The 13215-nt window shown below is 34.9% G+C and overlaps 2 protein-coding genes across 2 annotated transcripts; both read left to right on the top strand.

The window, feature by feature from the left end:
- Positions 1-4572: 4572 nt before the first annotated feature.
- On the top strand, positions 4573-9281 carry LOC122593029 (protein adenylyltransferase SelO-like). The gene is made up of 8 exons (XM_043765373.1): positions 4573-4982; positions 5257-5366; positions 5467-5523; positions 5596-5895; positions 6435-6682; positions 6774-7080; positions 7589-7862; positions 8853-9281. The coding sequence occupies exons 1-8, from the start codon at positions 4638-4640 to the stop codon at positions 9105-9107; spliced, it is 1896 nt and encodes a 631-aa protein (XP_043621308.1). The 5' UTR covers positions 4573-4637; the 3' UTR covers positions 9108-9281.
- Positions 9282-10958: 1677 nt separating this feature from the next.
- Positions 10959-12026, top strand: LOC122596042 (protein ALP1-like). The gene is made up of 3 exons (XM_043768549.1): positions 10959-11174; positions 11270-11498; positions 11584-12026. Exons 1-3 carry the CDS (start codon positions 10959-10961, stop codon positions 12024-12026), a joined length of 888 nt encoding a protein of 295 aa, XP_043624484.1.
- The last annotated feature ends 1189 nt before the right edge of the window (positions 12027-13215 follow it).

The raw sequence follows: 13215 nt of genomic DNA, 5'->3' as shown, positions 1-13215 counted from the left end.
AGAAAAACCCGTGGATATGGTAATGAAAAAAGGGTATACGCACACATTACCCGAGGGTGTCATCCCTAATTTATCGATAAACGGTTTTTGAGATAAACTATTTTGAATAAGTTAGAGGAATAAAATGATTTATAGAAGAGATATAAAAAATAAGTGGTTGAGATTTGAGGAGAGATAAAAAAATAATTAGTTGAGATTTAAGAGTATTATAAGTATATTAGGTAGAGATGTTTAAATTAGTGGAAAAAAAGAGGGGTAATTTAGATAATTCAAATCATCTTTTGAGATTTAAAAAAAGGCCAAAATGTTTTATAAAATAGTATAGATAATAATAAAATTAAGCATTGTGTAGGCTAATTAAAATGTGATGTCAATAATAAAACATGCAGGGTAAGGTAGAAATAGAGACTCAATTTTATTGAAGGGCATTTTAGTGACAGTATACATAATAGAAACAAATATATATTAAAATGAATGGTAATTAGACATATCAAATTCTTAAATGTAAAGATGGGGGGTTAGTTTCTTTTATAATAGAGTATAGATGTAGAAGTATAAATATAACAAAAAAAAATAATAGGAACCTTAACTTCGGTACCATAATTAGATATTTATCTGCTCATCATGTATAAACCATATGATGCGGGTATTATATCTCCATCATAATCCTCACATGATCTGGGTACCCTGAACTTACAGTTTTAGAACTTTATACGGTCGACTAAAGGACGAAACGTGACCATTATCCACGTATAAAGGACTACCAGTGTTATTTCAAAGTTTAAATGATGAAACGTGATTTTTTGGTAAAACCACAAAGACGATATTTGAAATTAACTCATTAGGAAATAAACATTTAGGAGTGTATAAAAAATACACAACAAGAAGTCTTTCGTAGTATAGTTTTAGTTTTGCAATCATAATAGAATATTATATTACCACAAAAAAAAAAACGAAGATTAATGGATTTAAGTTATATACTTATATGACTAAAAAACAACATAATAAAATTTGACATTTGAATTTCACGAATTTTTTTCAAATCTTATCCTTTGATTTTTTTTATATTGTTATCATTATTTGATTAAGTTGATTTTTAGGTACATAAATTAAGTTGATTTATTATTATGATTAATAATATAATGAAAATGTACACATGTATAGTTTTCTTTTAAGAAATTAAGCATTTTTTAATCCTAAAATACTCCTTGTTTAGTTCTATTTTTCCATCGAGTTATTTTCTACCAAAAAATGTAACAATCGCGGTTCCTGACCTTTTGACCATATATTCAATTTAACTAACTATCGAGTTGGCCAATATAGTTCAAGTGCAATTTGAAGTTCATTAAGTGCAATGTGTACATATAGATCAATTTGTCGTGCAATTTGGGACGCATGTGTTAGTCGAGATCGTTAAGTTATGTTGTGGGTTCGTTTTGGCATTTAAAGGGTTAACGATTAGCTATTTGTCGAATTTGGCGGAGTGGGAATCTACCCTTTTTGGAATCTAGGCTGGCCCCTTCCAACTCCTCCACCCATTTCATTTCTTATCTTCCTCTCATTCTTTCCTCTTCCAAGAAAAACATACACAAACACATATATCTCCCTTCCTCTAGATTTCTACCTCTTAATGGAAGATTAAGCAAGCTTTGTTGGGGGTTTTCACCATCATCATCATCTTAATAACATATCAAAGGATTGAGTCTTGAAAGTGCAAGGAAACTTCTAATCGGGTCAAATTCGGGTTTGAGCTTTTGGTGTAAGATTGGTAAGTGAAACTCATCCCATAATCATCATTTTATGTTTATTAACTTGTTTCTAGTTGACTTCAAGTAAATTCGGGTCACGAATCGGGTCAAAACGCAATTAGGGTTAAATTAGGGTTTTAGAAATGGGTCAAATGATTTGGGCATGAATTTGATGTTATGATTCGAGTTTATGAGATGGGTTATGTTTGTTTATGTCAAATTATGTTGGTTTGTGCTTCAAAACATGTCTTGAACCTTCCTAGATCGATCCTTGGGTCAAAAATGAGGTTTTGGAGCGTTTTGGTTCGTGTTTGGCTGCAAAATTTCACCCAGTCGCGCCGCTAGGAACCAGAATCATGCCGCGAGTTTTGGTGTCCCTCAATCAGAAGTGTTCTCGTGCCAACACCTCGTGTCGCGAGGTCTCGCCGCGAGTTTTTGCCTGCTTTGCGCGTCAGTTTTCAAACGTGCATAACTTTTGATCCGTAAGTCCAATCGAGACATATGACCTATCGTTGGAATCACAAAAGAGTCTACTTTCTCATGGTATAGTCCTTTTGGTCTGAAACCTTGTACATTTCTAAAAAGGTTGGGTCAAAGTGTCTTGTTCTAGGTTTTGAGTTGTCTTTGATGACGATATGTTATATATTGATAGGTTGTGGACGCGTGGCGAATTTTGGACAATTATAACTTGATATAAACTTTTCGTTTGCTTGGAAGCCAAGGTGAGTTCGTAGCTCCCTACTCGTTTGAGATTCGGGCTGAAAAGTGTACAACCTTTGTGTGTTAACTTGTTTGTTTGTGCAATTATGTGTTTGCCTTGATTGATGACATAGTTCAATTGTGCATACGTTTGATTTCCTTGATGATGACATGACTTGATTGTGCATATGTTTGAGTGTCTTGAGTGATGACATTGTTTGATTGATGGATTTGTTGACGTGTAAATACGTGGTTGTTATGGTTGATTATTAGGTTAGTTGTGTATATATGGAAGACGGTATTACCTTCGAAAGGTTGGAGATGTGGTGGGAAGGCTGCGGGTGACCCTATATATAAGCATCAAAGGCCTTTCAAAAGTAGTATCGTACGAAGTATATACACATGGTGTTTGTTTCTGGGTGGACATTGATGGTCATGGTGCAATTGTGTACAATGAGGTACATTACGTGCAATTGAGTACAATGAGGTACATTACGTGCAATTGAGTATAATGAGGTACATTACGTGCAATTGAGTACAATGAGGTACATTACGTGCAATTGAGTACAATGAGGTACATTACGTGCAATTGAGTACAATGAGGACATTACGTGCAATTGAGTACAATGAGGTACATTACTTGCAATTGAGTACAATGAGGTACATTACGTGCAATTGAGTACAATGAGGTACATTACGTGCAATTGAGTACATTGAGGTACATTACGTGCAATTGAGTACAATGAAGTACATTACGTGCAATTGAGTACAATGAGATACATTACGTGAAATTGAGTACAATGAGGTACATTACGTGCAATTGAGTACAATGAGGTACATTACATGCAATTGAGGGACATTGATAGACATGTTTGGTATTATAGAACTTGTTAGATACTTATAGATATCATTATTACTTATTCTTGTTTACTATGTGTATTCTAAATACCTTGCGTAGTTCATTATGTGAGTACATATGTGAGGGTCATTGATGGACATTGATTGATTATGGATTGTTTGAGTATGATTGTTTTATTTATGATTAGGATAGTTGTACATACATGGAAGACGATGATACATTTAATGAGTTGCAGATGTGGTGGGAAGGCTGCGGGTGACCCTGTATACAAACATCTAAGATTCCTTAAATGTAAAGTCGTATGAAATGTATGTGTATGGTGTTGGGTTGTGTTTGATGGACATGATGTACTTGAGAATTGAATGACATGAGAACAATTTAGGAACATTGATGAACTTGTTTGACATTTTAGAACTTAATGGATACTTGTTGATGTCCATATTTTGTGTTCTCGTGCATTACATGTGTTCTAGCTTTGGTAAAATTTGTGCAAAGGGATACGTGTTGGTCTAGGTTGCGCTACGAGCCAACACAAATTGAATAATTGTGCCTTTTAAGGACTTATTGTAAGTGTGTTCCTTGTTCATTATCATTGTTCATAATGCGAATGGATTTGGATTTAGATCCTTGTCATTTGCTCCTACGAACTCACCAACCTAGTGTTGACTTTGTTTAGTACACTTTTCAGGTATTTCAAGAGAATCCAAGATTTGTCGGTTGATTGATGTTTGTGCTAGAGTTTGGGGCTTGGACTTACATGGATCCAGGATTTATTCGCCCGTATTTTGCATTATGCATTATGTACTTGTTTGTTGTTGTTGGATTCACCGAATCCCCTCTATTTAATATAGTTCATGTTCTACGATAATCCCATGCATACGCTATATCTTTTCAGTAGTATTTCGAGCCTAGCTCGGGGTGTTACAAAAAATACCTTTAAAATTTAAAAATTTATGTGAAGTGAGAACTGATTGTACCAATTTGCTGAAATGGTCAATCGACGTTGCCACGAACAAGCATTGTTGCTGTTGTCGCCGTCGCACGCCACCGTCACCACCACCACCATCATTATATTACACTGTCATTTCACGCAGTATGAAATATCGTTATAGGGGTTGATTTTAAAAGTAACAAATAAAAATGTACATATATTAAACCTAGTAGTACAACTTTCAATGCATATCATGGTGTCAAACTCACATCCCTTAATCTAGAATGTTGATAAAAAATGACACCTTCGTACCATCATCACACACCAAATCACACTTTGAAAATGTCACCGATCCCTATTCCAATTTTACACACCAACAACAACAAAAACAAAAACAAATATGATTTCTCATATAACCGCCTCACTCTCACACACACCACCCACCACCACCATCACCACACTCTCTTATTTCTCTCCCACCACCATCTTCCGCCACCGCTTCTTGTTCTCCAAACCCTTATTGATATATCAGCCCAGAAGAACGACGTCGTTTTCAACCAACTGCTCAATGGAATCTCCTACTGTTGATTCCGTTTCCGATGGTTTAAAGAAACAAAGCTTGATAAGTAATGATAATAATAATAAAATAGTTAAGAAAAAGTTGTGTATCGAAGATTTCAATTGGGACCATTCGTTTGTTCGTGAGTTGCCTGGTGATCCTCGCTCTGACGTCATCCCCCGTGAGGTTTGTTTGTTCTCTTTTCTTTTTAGAATCAATATTAGTTTTCTTGATTCCAAGATTGAATCTTTATGCATTTTATGTCCAAGAAATCAGGAAAGAAATAGTTGTTTTTGAAATTAAGGTGTTAGAAATAAAGGGTAGGATTCGTGATTTAGAATATTGTTATCATTAAGTTTATATGATGATTTTATTTATTAGTGTCATTTTTTGTTTTGCTTTGAATGACGTGGGTGCTAATTAAATTAAGTGCGATTTATTTATATTGGAAATTATATAGGTGCTTCATGCATGTTATTCAAAAGTATCTCCATCTGTTAAAGTGGAAAATCCTCAATTAGTAGCTTGGTCTGAGTCCGTTGCCGAAATTCTTGATTTAGATCTTAAAGAGTGAGTTTTTCTCTATATTGCTTAAATGATGTCTGCCGTAATGTATGTTTATAATCTGTCATTGTTGTTTATAAAGCTGGAAACTTTGATGGTGTTGCAGATTTGAAAGACCTGATTTCCCACTTTTGTTTTCCGGGGCAGTACCTTTAGTAGGAGGGTAAGCGGCTTTTCGTGTGTCATACCTTCTAACTGAATTTCTTAAGTGGTGATTACATTAGTTGGTTTTCAGGATGCCGTATGCTCAATGTTATGGAGGGCATCAGTTTGGGATGTGGGCAGGTCAATTGGGTGATGGGAGGGCGATCACTCTTGGGGAGCTTGTGAATTTGAAGTCTCAAAGGTGGGAACTTCAGTTGAAGGGTGCTGGAAAGACTCCATATAGTCGGTTTGCTGATGGTCTAGCGGTTTTGAGAAGCAGTATCCGGGAGTTCCTTTGTAGTGAAGCGATTCATGGTCTTGGGATTCCAACTACTCGTGCACTTAGTCTTGTAACAACTGGGAAATATGTTACACGTGACATGTTTTACGAGTAAGTTTTATGTACTTAAAACAATTGATATCAATATTAGGGGGGTGTCTGGATTTGCATTCCAGGACGCATTTATGTGTCAAGATAATCAGGTTTTAATGTATTGCTAACACATTCTTCTTCTTATTAACCTACTTGGAGACAGTTTTCTTTTTACTCTCTTTTAATATTTCCCCTTGTATTCAAAAAGTGTCTTTTATAGTTGTTTTATCCATTGCTCGTCGTTTCTTTATAGAACTTATCAAACACCTGAAGTTATGGTTATTTGATCATTTGATCATTAAAAGTTTCAAACAACTAAGGCACATACTAGAGATGTATTCTGCAGCACATTTTATCATAGTTGACTACCTTATTCTGATTATGTGATCGCACATAATCACTTAGAATGAACCTTGAAACACCCCCTAAACATCATATATCTGTAATCCCTCATAAATAGTTTCTCTCCAAAAGTCAAATCGTTCTGCTACTTGAAACAAAAGTAGATTATATTGCGTTCAATTTGGCTGACATATCCATTCTCTGTGTAAATGCAGTGGCAATCCGAAAGACGAACCTGGTGCAATTGTGTGCAGAGTCGCACAATCGTTTCTGCGTTTTGGCTCATTTCAGATACATGCTTCGAGAGGAAAAGAGGATCTTGAAATTGTTAGAGCTTTGGCTGACTACACTATTAGACATCACTTTCCTCATATAGAGAATATGAACAAAAGTGATAGCTTATCTTTCTCTACTGGCCAAGAAAATGAATCTCTTGTAGATCTTACTTCTAACAAATATGCAGGTGAAGATTATAGATTTAGATAAACAAGTAGATTATATACAGATAATATTTATCAGTAGTTAATGTTACTTTTAATTGATGGGTGTTTCAGCATGGGCGGTGGAGGTTGCTGAACGTACTGCTTCACTGATTTCTAGCTGGCAGGGCGTTGGTTTCACACACGGTGTCATGAATACCGACAACATGAGTGTATTGGGTCTGACAATTGATTATGGCCCTTTTGGATTTCTTGATGCCTTTGATCCCAGTTTCACCCCGAATACTACAGATCTTCCAGGGAGACGGTATTGCTTTTCTAATCAACCAGATGTTGGCCTATGGAACATAGCTCAGTTTGTATCAACTCTTTCTTCTGCTAGTCTGATAAATGAGAAAGAGGCTGATTATGCTCTTGAAAGGTATTTGATCCGCCTTTGTGTTGTGTTTGCCCTGATTATAAGGACCCAGTTGTAATAATCAGTTGTGGTTGCTAGGGTAAAGTAATTGTTTTTTTTTTAATTCTTTTGGTCAAAATAAGCAAAGCTCTGGGTAGCTGTTGAGAAGCCCCCCCCCCCCCCCCCCCCCCCCCCCCCTTTTTTTTTTCCCCTGATACATACATATCATTAGATTCAAGTATCTGGTTAGTGGTTCTCTGACAGCATGACTATCTGTTTATGTTTAGTTACTTTGAAAACACACCTCCAATCATCCGCTTATAGTCAAAAATATATTAGTAAACTAATTGTCAAAATCTACGTTTTAAGTCAAAAATATATAGTAGTTGTATTATAAAGATTAGCATAATGTCAGTTATCTTGCCAGAAGTCCTTAGTTCCTTACCAACTCGAGTTGAAATTTGGAGAGTAGTCCATTTGACCTTAAATGTCTAGCTAATTTTCTAACATCTAATTTTTTAATCTTATGCAGATATGGTACAAAGTTTATGGATGATTACCAAGCCCTAATGACCAAAAAACTTGGGCTTCCAAAGTATGATAAACAACTCATTGGTAAACTGCTTAACAATATGGCGGTTGACAAAGTAGACTACACAAATTTCTTTAGATTACTTTCCAACATCAAAGCTGATTTAACCACCCCAGATGAAGAATTATTGGCTCCACTCAAGCCCGCTTTGCTAGATATTGGTCAAGAACGCAAGGAGGCTTGGATCAACTGGGTTAGACTTTACATAAATGAGGTAATGACTGCTGAACACCCCTTAACATTATCATGCATTCTCAATTAGTATAGTACTAATAATTAAATTTTTTTTATTATTCTTACTTGAAATCACAGAAATGAAATTTTAATATATGTATCAAGTATAATATGATTCTACTATGCTTGGGATCTTTTGGGGTCAAATAATGAATTTTAAGTAATAAGTTTCGTAATAGCTGTAACTGAATTGGTTATAGAAGAGTAAACTGGTATAACATATTTGGCCCTTGCCATTCAAATAAAATATATATATTATATATAGGGTAACACTCCGGTGAGAACAGTCTTAAAATAAGAACGGTGAGAACACTTAAAAAACATCATGTTGATGCATTAAAAGTCCATAAAACTAACATAGTGCATAACTAATTATCATTATTTAAGTGTTTAACAACACATTGGCCTGTCAAAATCAAGAAAATCATGTTTTTTGTTTTGTGCATTCATCTTGGATGCATATTCTTCAAAACGATGCATCCACCAAAAAACGTTATTTTTTCGATTTTGACTGATCGATAAATTTTGAAATCACCGCCCTTTATTTTTACCGAACTTGATAAATTTTATTCCAGTTCACAGGAGTATCTCTTATCTTTTAAAATTTGTTTTGGTTTATTTGATCATATGTTGCCTCACTAGTGCCTGTTGTATGAGGTAGGGATTCCGGATATATTTAAGTTAAGTAATGAGTACCGTACCCCAGTATATAGAGGTCGAACTAAATCCCAAAATTTAGGTAAGATTTTACCAAACACTCAAACATTTATCTGGGTAGTACACAAGTTGAAGTAACAGAAGCACATTTAAATAACATCTTTCACCATTTGTTTTGGTACTTTTGGTAATCATGCTTACTTATTATCACATACTCAGCTTCAGAATGATCATCCAAATACACACTTATGATTCTTTATATTGTATGTTCTTCTTATCCTTATTTCGTGGTTTATTCGTTTGATACCAACAGCTATCGGAAAATGGAGTTCCAGATGAGGATCGAAAAGCTTCAATGAACTCTGTGAATCCAAAGTATATTCTAAGAAACTACTTGTGTCAGAGTGCTATAGACATGGCTGAACAAGGCGACTTTGAAGAGGTGAGACGGTTGCTCAAAGTAATGGAAAGGCCATATGACGAGCAACCCGGTATGGAAATATATGCTCGGTTACCTCCTGCATGGGCTTACCGTCCTGGTGTGCGCATGCTCTCTTGCTCATCTTGAAATTTCCCACCGCTGATTTTTGAGAAGTGGAGATCAATGTGTATAGATAACATTTTCATACGGCACTCACCGAAATGTTGTTTCTGCTGTAATTTGTGTACCATTGATAAGTTATTACTTGTTAGGTAAATTGTACTTTTGTTGATTACATCGAATGCAAAAGGGGTTAGATTACATCTATCTGGTGAACCATGGATGCAAGTCAAGTTTTTTAGCAATCTTTTAACGTTGAAAAGACAACAGTCCAACACAATCAAGCATGGAACCTTATATCACTGGTGTTCCCTACCAAGATATCACTATTCGATATTACTCCGAGCTTTAAGGTCTAGAATTTGTAATATCGACTATTATTATTGTTATTATAGCTAAATAAATCAAGACACATTAATGGATAGTTCAAAAGGACTGTGTCATCCCTGGACTACTAATGGTGTAATGGGTGTTCAGGAACTTGGTGCAAGCTGTCATTTCGTAAAACTTCATCTATTGATGATCTCAGAGGAAGCATAACAAAGAAACAGACCTGATTTTTTGATGGCATGCTGATAAACCTATGCTATAAGTCAATCGATAAACTTATATTGGTTTTGATTGAACCTTTCAAAAATTTTCCATCATTATTGATCAAAACTTGAATGTTCATAAATACCTAACTTATTAAGTCAAAAACTTTTATTAGTAAATGAAAAGAACTGCTCAGTGATGCCTTTTGCGAGTTTTTGAGCCCAATAACTCGACGGTGTATGGGGGAGGTTAAGATGTGTACAGACCTTACCTCTACGTAAGTAGAGAGACCGCTTTCATGTCTACCTAAATGGTAGAAAAGACCCTTCAACCTTTACATGATCAAAAACTTTTATTAGTAAATGTATATCAAAAAGTTTTAAAATCTAAAACTTTTTAGGGCGTGTTTGGTTCGCGGAATGTGATGGAATTTGATGAAATTGGAATTAAATTTCATTCCATAGTGTGTTTGGTTGGTAAATATTGAAGGAATGTCATTACTATGGAATGCAAAGATTACCCCATTTGAAGGAATGTACAATCCTTGGGGATAAGTGATGGAATTTGATTCCATTATTTAGTTGAATGTTCAAAAGACAAAAATACTCCAAAAAATATCCTTTAACCTAAACATAATATGCGTCCATCTCTTTTTTGTGACTTCATTCCAGATCTATCTTCTTCATCCTCTATCCATCTCATTTTTTATTTATCTCTTCATCAGGTATTCTTTAAATAAAAGAGAATTTTTATAAAATATATATATATAATATACACACACAAATAGATATTAATTCATATTATTCATTTTTTTATATTCTAGGTGATTTAATTTTTTAGTTGTTATTTATTTATTTATACTAATTGTGAATTTGTGCCGTGACATTGTTGGATGAACTAATTGAAGTTTTGATTAATATTGCTCATGTTCAAATTATATCAAGGCATCATATATTTTGAGTTTTTTAGTTCCTTCATGTTATTATATGTATGATATGATAGTTTTCGTATGTATTGGGTGATGAACAGGAGATGCCGCGTCTTAGTTTAGTAACACGTCGACGTAGACAAAGGAGAAAACAAATAGTTGTTGCATTTTGGAACCAAGTTATGAGCATACTTGTATGGTATTTTACTACAGTCTGTATGTTGATGGTCAAATATAGAAATAATAAATCATGTATTCGAAGCATTTCATCAAGTTTTAGTCGATCATCGATATTAGAGAGGTATGTTTACCAGAGTGACACTTTGTGTATCTCAAACCTTAGGATGAATCGATGGTGTTTTAGAAAGTTGTGTGGCATGCTCATGAGTATAGGTGGATTGAAAGCAAGTAGAAACATGAGTGTTGATGAACAAGTTGCTATCTTTCTTCACATGCTTGCCCATAATATTAAGAATCGGGTCATTATTTGCAATTTTTATCGTTCGGGTGAAACAATTAGTAGACTTTTTACTCGAGTTTGTAACGCGGTGATAAGATTGCATTCACATTTACTTAAGAAACCAGAACCTGTTCTTGAAGATTCAACTGATCAAAGATGGAAGTGGTTTAAGGTATAATAGTTAAATTTAAGCTTTTTAGCAATTAGCTTGATATGGTATATTGACGGTTTCTGTTTATTTTTTTTATTTTTTTTTATCGTGTGTAGAATTGTCTAGGGGCTTTAAATGGAACCCACATAACTTGTAGGGTACCGCTCGAAGAGAAACCTAGATATAGAACAAGAAAGAATGATATTGCTATAAACGTCTTAGGGGTTTGCTCCCAAGATATACAATTTATTTATGTATTACCGGGATGGGAGGGATCAGCGGCTGATGGTAGAGTGCTTCGAGATGCCCTTGTTAGACCACATGGATTAAAAGTTCCAAGACCGGGTATGTACAAGCAAGTTAAATATAATGTTATCTAGGTTTTGGGTGACCTTGTTATCTAGTGAGGTATTAACTATGATGTTTATAGGTTATTACTTGGTAGATGCCAGTTATACAAATGGAGAAGGTTTTCTTGCCCCTTATAGAGGTCAAAGGTATCATTTAAATGATTGGGGACACCAACCAACTACGCCAAAAGAATTATACAATATGAGACACTCTTCTGCAAGAAATGTTATAGAGAGATGTTTTGGTATTTTGAAGGGAAGATGGGCTATTTTAAGAGACAATTCATTTTATCTGATTGATTTAAAGAATATAATCATAATGGCATGTTGTCTTCTCCACAACTTTATAAGGCAAGAAATGGCTATAGATCCATTTGAAAACGAAGAACCAGATCAGGGGACGGGAGACAATGGAGATGACGATGACGAAAATATCACTTCTATTGGGACATCTAATGAGTGGACAACATTTAGAGATAATTTAGCTCAAACTATGTTTGAATCCTGGAATTCTACACACTGAAAACTTGTATTAAGTTGATGATAAAAGTTATCTTTATCTAGATTTTTATTGTCGACAAACTGATTGTATCTTTGTCATATTTAATGATACTTTGTGCTTTGTGTTTCATTGGTTGTATTTAATTAAAGATTATGTATATGTATGTGATCAGGTATGATGTATTACTTTCTTGTGTTTGTTTTGAACAGGTATGGGAGAAAGAGGAAGAAACTACAGGAACTGGTCTCCATTTGAAGATGCCAAACTTGTCGAAGCACTTGTCAACATGGTAAATGTTGACAATGGTTACAAAGCTGACAATGGTTTTAAGTCTGGGTATTTGCTTCACTTAGAGCAAGCTTTAAAAGTATCACTCCCTGATGCAGGTATAACGGGTAAACCTCATATCGAGTCAAGGATAAAAACAATGAAAAAGGATTGGCAGGTCGTTTATGATATGGTGACTGGTACAAACACAAGTGGATTTGGTTATGATAACGTCAACAAGTGTGGAACTGTTTTTGAACCAGCAGTGTGGGAATCTTTCATCGCGGTATGTTGTTAAACTTTATTAGCTTTTATAAATATAAATAACATGGCTGATCTAAATTAGATTTTGTTTTAGTAAAATAGTTACTTGTTTTTTTTTTTTTTATGTTTCTAGACACACAAAGGGGCTGTTAAATGGAGGAATAAACCTTTTCCTCATTATCAAGATCTGTGTAGTGTGTTTGGGAAAGATAGAGCTCAAGGTGACAGAGTTAGAGATTTCATTGAGATGGAAAATGATGCAAACTTGGAAGAACAATCGCAACACACGGAAGACAACCTTGATGAGCCCACTGAAGTTAGCCATGCTACACCTACTACTACAAATGTGCAAAGTGAAGAAGTTTCAAGTGCTCGTAATAGAAAAAAGAAAAGTAGACTTGATCCTTTTAAGGAAATCAGCAATGCAGTTGCTTTACTTGGTAAAGAACTCCGTGAAGCATCGGCTAATTTGTTGAAAGCTGAAGTAGAATTGCAAGATAAAACATCCATGGTGAGTGCCGAAATTTCCAAAATTCCATCAATGTCTCTTATGGACAAGTTCAAGGCTAGTCGAAAGATCATGCATGAGCCAGAAGCGGTGTTAAACTTTTGGAATTTGGAAGGAGATGATCGAGTGGCTTTTGTGAAGTTCATGTTGGAAGAGTAATATGGGTATCTG

This window comes from Erigeron canadensis, chromosome 1 (genome assembly GCF_010389155.1).
Source record: "Erigeron canadensis isolate Cc75 chromosome 1, C_canadensis_v1, whole genome shotgun sequence".
In the NCBI taxonomy this organism is placed as follows: domain Eukaryota; kingdom Viridiplantae; phylum Streptophyta; class Magnoliopsida; order Asterales; family Asteraceae; genus Erigeron; species Erigeron canadensis.
The sequence above is the reverse complement of the archived record's forward strand: the minus strand, read 5'-3'. Positions and strand labels throughout refer to the sequence as shown.

Coding starts and splice junctions, on each gene's coding strand:
- LOC122593029 (XM_043765373.1), top strand. CDS start 4,638: ATGATTTCTCATATAACCGCCTCACTCTCACACACACCACCCACCACC. Junction 4,983..5,256: donor CTGACGTCATCCCCCGTGAG/GTTTGTTTGTTC, acceptor GAAATTATATAG/GTGCTTCATGCATGTTATTC. Junction 5,896..6,434: donor ACACGTGACATGTTTTACGA/GTAAGTTTTATG, acceptor GTGTAAATGCAG/TGGCAATCCGAAAGACGAAC.
- LOC122596042 (XM_043768549.1), top strand. CDS start 10,959: ATGAGTGTTGATGAACAAGTTGCTATCTTTCTTCACATGCTTGCCCAT. Junction 11,175..11,269: donor AAAGATGGAAGTGGTTTAAG/GTATAATAGTTA, acceptor TATCGTGTGTAG/AATTGTCTAGGGGCTTTAAA. Junction 11,499..11,583: donor ATTAAAAGTTCCAAGACCGG/GTATGTACAAGC, acceptor TGATGTTTATAG/GTTATTACTTGGTAGATGCC.